We start from the raw sequence: 9,114 nt of genomic DNA on the forward strand, positions 1-9,114 counted from the left end.
ATTTGAATCAAGTTGGGGACAAGCGATACTTGTACAAATATTTGCCCCCCTGTCAAAAAAAAAAGTTAACTACGGCCTTGATGACATACATCAATGAAATCAGCGAGTCTGACCACCGGATCCCGTAAGTCGCCTCTTACAACAAGCATAGTCTCCTTTAACAGCAAACAACTTTTGCTGAAGACCTGTTCTCTACCCAGATCTTCACAGGTTGACAATCCGGTGACTGACATCATGAGCATTGTTCTTCACAATTGTGAGGATACAATGACATGCATCAACTAAGTTACTGAGTCTGACCACCCGGTCCATTAGTAGCCTCTAACGGCAAGCATGGGTTGCTGAAGACCTATGCTAACTTGATCTACATGGGAGTGTTTGTTTTAATGCTATCATTTTCATGAATGTAGTCAAAATTTGTGCTAGCATTATAGCAACCCTGTGCCCTCTTTCACAAAACGATCTTAGCATTATGATAGTCGTAAGCCTATGCTGAGGATGGCTTTACGATCATCTTAGCACTAAGGTCAGCACCCTGAGAATTGGCTTGAAAGGACTATAAAAGGGATTACAAAATTATTTAATCTTAACGTAAATTTTAATTGAAGGCAACTGAAACTTGATTTTGTTACCATTTTGAATGTTTTGCAACATTTGACATGTTTGTAACCCAAGCTTTGCCCTTAATTAAAAAATGGAATAATTAAAAATTATACATATATATTTTCTTCAATCAATTATTGTCTATCATTATGATCATTGTCTATGGATGCACATAGTATTATTCTACTTTTGTGGTTTGGTAAAGATGCTATTTATGGCAGGAAAATATATTTGCTACAAACCTGCAACATGGAAGCCATCATAAAAATAAAAACATAATTAATCTTGTGGAAACATTGTCACTTTCTACAACCTATTGTTACTTACATATTTCAATCACTCTCAAAACAAGTTCATACAAATCCCATCTCAACAAAACTTTTCTCATGTGGACTCTACTGTGTGTAAATGAAATAAGCCTGGTCTCTCTTGCCTATTGCCAGACTTACCTCCCTTTGTTTACTTCTTCTGTCTGAACTGAACTGAACTTTATTTACACTCAGGCCGCTATCAGCGGAATCAGAGATGAGATGCAGCATCATCAAGATGTGAACCAAGTACACAAGGTAGAGTAAGTTTAATATTTCGACTATTGTACACATTCCTTAAAAAGTCTCTACCTGTAATTATCAGGTGATAATGCAGGGCTTAATTTAGCTACATAAAATATAACTAACAGGTTACTTAATCATGTTAATGATTTGGCCTTCAAGAGAGTGAGTGATTAGGTGAGCATGGTTTTACACTGCTTTTAGCAATATTCCAGCAATATCACTGCGGGGGACACCAGAAATGGGCTTCACACATTGTACCCACCGGGTCTTCGGCATGACGAGCGAATGCTTAAACCACTAGGCTACCCGACTGCCCCTGATTTGGCCTTCAGCTAGTTCGATTAAACTGAATATCACTTTACTTTTTTAAATCTAGCCCTGTAATGCTGGTTGGTTTGTTGTTAAACGCAGCACTCAGCAATATTCAAGCTATATAACGGCGGTCTGTAAATAGTCAAGTTTGGACCAGACAATCCAGTGATTGATATCATGAGCATAGACCCACGCAATTGGGACCGATGACATGCATCAACCAAGTCAGCGAGCCTGACCACCCGATCCTGTTAGTCGCCTCTTACGACAAGCACATTCGCCTGTTACGGCAAGCATGGGTTGCTGAAGACCTATTCTACACTCACACTCTCATATTCACATAAAATATAATAATTGTAAATATACACTTTGTCATTTACTCACCAACTTCTAGAATGTCACTCAAACAGTAAATAAATGTTTGTTTATAAAAGCTTTAAAACTGATAGACAATCTGAAACACTGGATAAATCAACTATCTAATCTTAATTGCCTAAGCTAATCAGGTAATTATATAATTAATTGGCTGGCAGGGCGTTGTTGCCTGCACCGGGGGGGGGGGGGGGGGCACTGTCCCAACAAACCTCTCACCTTAATGAGATAAGCCCCCTATGATCATACCTTTAATTCCTTGTGTAAACAGTGGCATGCCTTGTTGGGCACAGCTTACTTACAGCTTATTCATATAAATACATTCAGAGGCAGTAAAACCGATACCACTTTCCTCATAAAACTACCTGCAGTAATCACTTAATGACAACATATTGTGCAAACATTTCCTTCACCCTAATATACACTGGGCTTGTTCAACATGCTCAATGTGTTTGATAATTCCTGCCATATTTAGCATTACAAGGAAAGATATAGATTTTATGATATCAAAATTAACATAAGTTCTCTATCTCAGTGATTTTGATTGCAAATACTGTAAAATTTGTAAAATAATGAGCACAAATAAAATTATCAAACACTTCAATTGATCATTACGCAGTTGTATATATATATATAAAATGTTGAGTTTTCTTTGTTTGTTGTTTAATGCCGCACTCAGCAATATTTCAGCTTTATGACAGTGGTCTGTAAACAACTGAATCTAGACCAGACAACCCAGTGATTGACATCATGTGCATCGATCCACGCAATTGGAATCAATGACATGCATCAAACCAAGTCAGCAAGCCTGACCACCCGATCCCGTTAGTTGCTTCTTACAACAAGTAATGAAATGCACAGGTAAACTGAACACTCAGCAAAAGTCAATCAGTGAGGAAACAAAGCATTCAATTTACTCATGACCTTTTTAACCAAAGAAACAAAAGATTTATTTACCAAATAAATAAGTAAAGTGTGAAATACCACATAAACTTTTCTGAACATTTACCTACTTGCAATTTTTGTCAAATACTGTTACATCTACGTATAATTTTGTTTTCACAGATGATATTCATACAAGGCGATGACTCCATTAGATAAGTACTTGTTGTGGTCAGCCCATATGCCTCAATTCACAGAATCAGTGAAGAGTGGATTACACATATTCTAAGATCCATTTTATTAACAAAACTCGGGCTCAAAACTTGATGAAAGTAAACTCAACACCCCAAACATGTATTCATACATACATATATATATACATGTATATATTTCTTACTGGGCTATCTTTAAGATGCATTCTTGATAATATTTCATTTACAAGTCATGGTGGATAATAACAATTGACTACACTGTGGCACGTCAAGTGTTATAAACATGTCTGCCAAGTTTATATATTTATTGCTTTTGAACATTTCCGTTATCGATTGTGTCATTACGACATTAGAATGCCCTTACCCTGGATATGAGCGTTCCGTTCACAATGATTCCAAATCCTGGGCCAAACCTCATTTCCACCCCTGGTTCTATGTAGAGGCATCCCGAGGGTGCGATCTCCAAGTTGCCGTACGTGATGTGGGGGTTGTCAACTCGCATCAGCGCCCGTCTGTCCCTGATCACGGCCCCAGCCGGGTACTTCGACACCCGAGGTTCCAAGCAGTGATCGGGGATGTCGATGTAGTGTAAGAAATATACAATTCCATTTGCCACTACCGGTCGACCAAGGTCCGGAGGGGGGGTCACAAACAAATTTCCCTGACCCTGGGAAATCCGAACGCTCGTGAAGCAACATAAACAAAACAATAACCACACACAGGTAATTCCCTTTGAAGTCTCCATATTTCCTTTCGCTTGACGGTAAATATTTATGATTTACCTGCAGTTTTCATATCGTTTTACCTGTATTTTCTACATATTTTGCAGGTAAGTCACGGAGGGTCTACCTGCCCAGATCCGTTTCCGTGAATCCAGTTACCTGTGTTCTCGTTTGAAATCTCGCAATCAACTAGGTCACAACGTCGCCTCGATCAGGTGCGTGATGTGACAAATATGTGATCACATGACTGAATATCTATTTTTAGATACAGGTGAGAGGGATAGGCCCATGTGAATCAGCGTAACAAAGACATTACTTGTGTTTCAATGTTATGACTGCATAACGAAAGCTTGTTTAGAGTTTTTACAACTTTTTGGTAAACAAAATGTAAATCACCGTTTCTAAAAATGCAAATATTTACACAATAAACGTTAAACAATGTTGGATTTTACCAATGCTAACAAACAAAATATTAATTTTTTCCGTAATATATTCAACTGTGGGTATATACAGGGAAGTTATTTGTTGCTTTGAAGATGTGCTCAAAGATCGCGCGAACACAACAACAAAATTAAATACTACATTTATATTTGTATTTTTACAAGGCTATACATACAAAATTCAAAATATGTATGCATGTGTAAACAAAGGCACGATTTAAACAAATGTATAACTATAAAACAAGAAGAGAAAACAATCTATTCCTTCTGATAAAAGATTTATTCTTTAATAATTTGTGACAAACATTTGGTTCACAGCTTTAGACAAATCAACAGGACGAGCACAGGAAATGGCATTGATCAATATTACATTATACATAGCTGTATCTACTGCCTTTGTATCTACTGCCTTTGAATTATTCTGATTACAGCTGAAAAGGACTGACGCTTCTAGATACTGTACGCACACCTGCAGCTTCGACCCAGCGCGGGGCGGTCGGGTAGCCTAGTGGTTAAAGCGTTCGCTCGTCACGCCGAAGACCTGGGTTCGATTCCCGACATGGGTTCAATGTGTGAAGTCCGTCGTGATATTGCTGGAATATTGCTAAAAGCGGCGTAAAACCATACTCACTCACTCGAGTTTTTTGGCGTCTACAAACCAGTTCACATGTATGTCATACAGACCCTGAAACAAATATATCCAATACAGCCAATGCAAGTTTATAATAGGTGGCAAGTCTAGATTTATGGAGTTCCTGAAAGTGAAGTAGTCTCTTGGCTTTTTTAGATTATAGTTATAATGAAAAAAAATCGGGTGTTCTTTAACTTCTTTTGAACTGTATATTTATCATTTCATCAGTCTACAATTAGAGCCGACGTAAATCGGATAATAACATTGTCATGGTATCACCTGGCTCATATGTCATGTCGTGCCTGGGTCGTTATGCTATCTGGTCCGAACTTATTTTCAGACCTTTTTTTTTCAAGATAACAGAAGAAAACACCACCGTACAGTGTAGGATCGTCGTAATATATACGACGTGACTCGATGAATTTCAGTTCGGTTATTGCTTCCATTCAGGCTATATATCAACGTTCCGATAAGCTGTGGCGATCCTTGACAAGATCACGTTGTGGGCGAGTTTTGAACATGAGTATGCACACGCTTATTTCTGTATTGTCCACACTTTAGGACTGACTGCACTAAAGAAGCAGTAAAACCGTGTCTAGAAACCCAGTGTCAACAACTCTGTGCTGTGACGCCTCAGATTTTGTGACCATTCGTCAACACTCGCCCCTGAAACCAGAAAGAAGCCTCGTCCCCCTATCGACGAAAGTGCGAAAATACGACAAACTAATCAGAATGCGCGTATGATTTCAAGTACTTCGGTCAAAGAATCCCTCTGGAATAATTTTTGATTTTACATTATGTCTCACATTTAAGAATATACCCAAGATACAGTCAATCATACTGTATAACACTGTAAGTCTCTATGTGTTTTCAATAGCATCTGGAATATATATGATATATGGGGCAAATATACGTGAATCATTAGGCAACGAGTTGACATTTTTCTTGGCTATGTCCGTTTGCGTGTAGACGGAACCCAGTCGCAGAAATGGCGGAAAAACACGAGTTGGTCACGAATGATATTGTGACGTCATTACACATAACGTCAACAATGACATCTCTACTTCATGAATAGAGATTTTTACACGAACATGTGTGTCGCAGTACTGATTTTTACGGAACGGGTGTCAGAATCCTTGTCTTTTTCGGGGAGAGTTTCGATAAATCACTATGACGTACATGCGAGTGTAATAATACTTCGTCACCAATTATTTCTTCATCCTTTTGAGCTACCCTTTAGTAAAACGCAATGCCACCACGACCGCCGTCTCAGAAAACCACAAATGTTGAATGACATCATTTCTAGTGTGACGTCATTCTAACCGTATGTCACAATACGATTTTAATGACGTCAACAATGCCGTCCGGATGACGTAAACAATATACTAGTGCGCGTGAAGTGATATTTCACATCATTTGTGAACAACACGTGTTATTCGGGACAAGCCGAATCGAGCGCAGGTTACGGAAAGGGGCGAGTGGTGACGAATGCAGTGCACATACGATTTTTTAACTCGGTTATTTGTGGGCCATAAATGGAGTTATGATACGGATATTTCACCGATATACTTTAAGATAAATAACTGTCATGCATCGATTAAATATAAGACGTCACGGTCAGAGTCGATAATCGGACGAAACAGATTCCCTGGGGCGTAAAAGGCAATAAAGCGGTGAAAACTACATGAATGGATCACTGAAAATCAGTCATGACACCAGGTGTTCGTCAAATCACAGGAGTCCGTATCTAAAAATAGACGCCCTCATGCATATTCATGACCATCATGACCATCTCCACCATCCAGCTCGGGCTCACGTGTGGAGATGGTCATGAATATGCATGAGGGTGTCTATTTTTAGATACGGACTCCTGTGGTCAAATGGGCATGCATGTCCTGCACTCGCCATTCAGCCATGTACCGATGCCAACAATGTAGATTGATTATTTATGACGCCAATTCAATACCGAAAGATGGGGAAACATTTCGTGTAATAGCCAATCTCATTAAAATCAGATCTTAGGGATATGGCTAAACACAGCGACAGCGAGACCTTAGATCTGATTTTAGTAAGATTGTGTAATAGCGCCTGTAACATATTTAATAGTTTGCAGATGCTTGTAATTTAGTGCTTTAAATGCCATGGTCCGGTTACACAAAGTGATGTTTGCGTTACGAGTAACGTAAGTCTATGTCAAAGTATGGAAGTTCCGATCACCTCAGAGCTAAGACAGCTTCGTGGAACTGGGCCCTGGATAAACACAAACACAATAAAGGTCCTTTGTTTCCTGTTATTTTTCAGGCACTGTTTCTAAGTATACCATTTATTCTTTTGTTCAATGTCGTAATATTCTTTTGCTTGTTGTTCAACGCTACATTCAGTATTATTCCAGCTTTGTCATCACGCCCTGTAAATAGTGGAGTCTGGACCAAACAAACCCGTGATTGCTAGTGTTAGCAACATCACGCCGTCGGGGTACGTGTACACGAAATCAGTCATATCTCCAAGTTGTGTTTGTTTGTTTGTTGTTAAACGCCGCACTCAGCATATTCCAGCTATATGACGTCGGTCTGTAAATAATCAAGCCTGGAACAGAAAATCCAGTGATTGACATCATGAGCATCGATCCACGTGATTTGGATACGATGACATGCATCGACTCAAGTCAGCGAGCCTGACCACCAGATCCCGTTAGGCGGCTCTTACAAGCAGAGACACCTCTTAAGGCAAGCATGGGTTGCTGAAGACCTAATCTACCGGGTCTTCACGGGTAAATCTCCAAGTCTGACTACCTGATCCATGTAATCACCTCTTACTACCACAGGGCCTCCCTTTATCTGGGACATCTTCAAACCCTAAACCCCAGGAAAAATGACAAGTTCATTTATAGGAACCGTTTGACAACGTCGGAAAAACACGGAAGTAGATTAATCGTTCTGACTGATCCATGTGAAATGATTGACAGGTGAATGACTGGTCGCACATAATTTCTATCACTGGAAGTTTAATATCATTGACCTTAGTTATCCTGATCGGGTATTAAACTTGTCATAGGCTATTGGGTGTGTTGTGAAATTTGACTGCCCTAGTACCCCTTGCCGGTAGTATTTGGAACCTAGTGTTACGACAAATGACCATTCTTTTCTGGCGATTGTTGAATATGATGTCATATTGGCCTTACAAGTACCCTTAATGTCAGATAAAAAACACACATTTTCTATGAGCATGTGAATCACCATCTTCCCGAGGCAATTGGACATTGGCCATTTTACAGTCAGTTATCTCCCTTTCCTCGGGAAGATGATAAACCACCATATCAAAACTTCGGGCATGTGCGGCCACTTGCACGTATTTTCTGACAGACGTAGTTGGTCTTCACAGTACATGTTCACACTTTTTACGACTTCTTAACCTATAGTGTTTGTGTCACAATAATCTGTTTTGTTTGTTTGTTTGTTTGTTGTTTAACGCGCAATATTCCCGCTATATGACGGCGGTCTGTGAATAATCGAGTCTGGACCAGAAAATCCTCTGATGGATATCATGAGCATCGATCCACGCGATTGTGATCGATGACATGCATCAACCAAGTCAGCGAGCCTGACCACCCGATCCCATTAGTCGCCTCTTACGACAAGCACAATCGCTTTTCACTAATCAGCCCGGGCTCTTCACCGAGACGTGCCTGGTCGTACACATAACAGATTTGTGTAACAGACATGCTTAAAATCTGTCCAAATCCGCGCCCAGCGTTCACTCAGAATATATACAAAATAAAAACTGTAATCGCGAAAAGAATTTGTTTAAATGTTCATCCGTTCTATGGTTATATGTAACGGTGGTGTCATTTCCCACTCATCCCAAAATAGCCTGATGAGTGGATGTGGGATATTACGTATATCGCTGTGTGCACTGCGCTTCTCGGGTGATATAGACTGTTGTTCAAACGGATAAATGTGTCATAATTAAAAACAAAATAAGAAGAAGCATATTCTATTTACTTGCAAAATGCATTTTGTATGAAATATATTTGTTTCATTCCTGATATTAATAGGCAAGGATGGGTACTTTAAATTGTCAAAGAATAATATATTTTATACACAATCGACTATTGTTTCAATTTCTGCATGACTGATGTTAATCCACCTTGTATTTGAAACTCAAGAACAGATAGAAACCCCAACTTGGCAAAATATGACGATTGTCGACTTTGTATTTGGTCTCAACCTGTTCCTGTTGTTGCTTTATGGACATGTTATAAGATAGCTACGCGATAAATCGCATAGAACAACCTCATTGAAGTCAGATCGCTAACGGTAGCGAGAACTAAGATCTGATTTTAGTGAGATATAATGTGCATTATCGTGTTCTTTAATCTATACACAT

The 9,114-nt window shown here is 39.3% G+C and overlaps 1 protein-coding gene across 1 annotated transcript in view; it reads right to left on the minus strand.

The window, feature by feature from the left end:
- The window catches only part of LOC139441983 (protein bark beetle-like), a 30,775-nt gene extending 26,955 nt beyond the window's left edge, over positions 1-3,820 (minus strand). The window contains exon 1 of the mRNA XM_071222731.1: positions 3,300-3,820. Within this exon, the coding sequence (XP_071078832.1) occupies positions 3,300-3,680 (381 nt within the window). The 5' untranslated portion in view covers positions 3,681-3,820. The remainder of the gene's footprint in view (positions 1-3,299) is intronic.
- Positions 3,821-9,114: the final 5,294 nt, after the last annotated feature.

Source organism: Haliotis cracherodii, unplaced genomic scaffold, assembly GCF_022045235.1.
Source record: "Haliotis cracherodii isolate W230 unplaced genomic scaffold, xgHalCrac1.p SCAF_5, whole genome shotgun sequence".
Lineage (NCBI taxonomy): Eukaryota > Metazoa > Mollusca > Gastropoda > Lepetellida > Haliotidae > Haliotis > Haliotis cracherodii.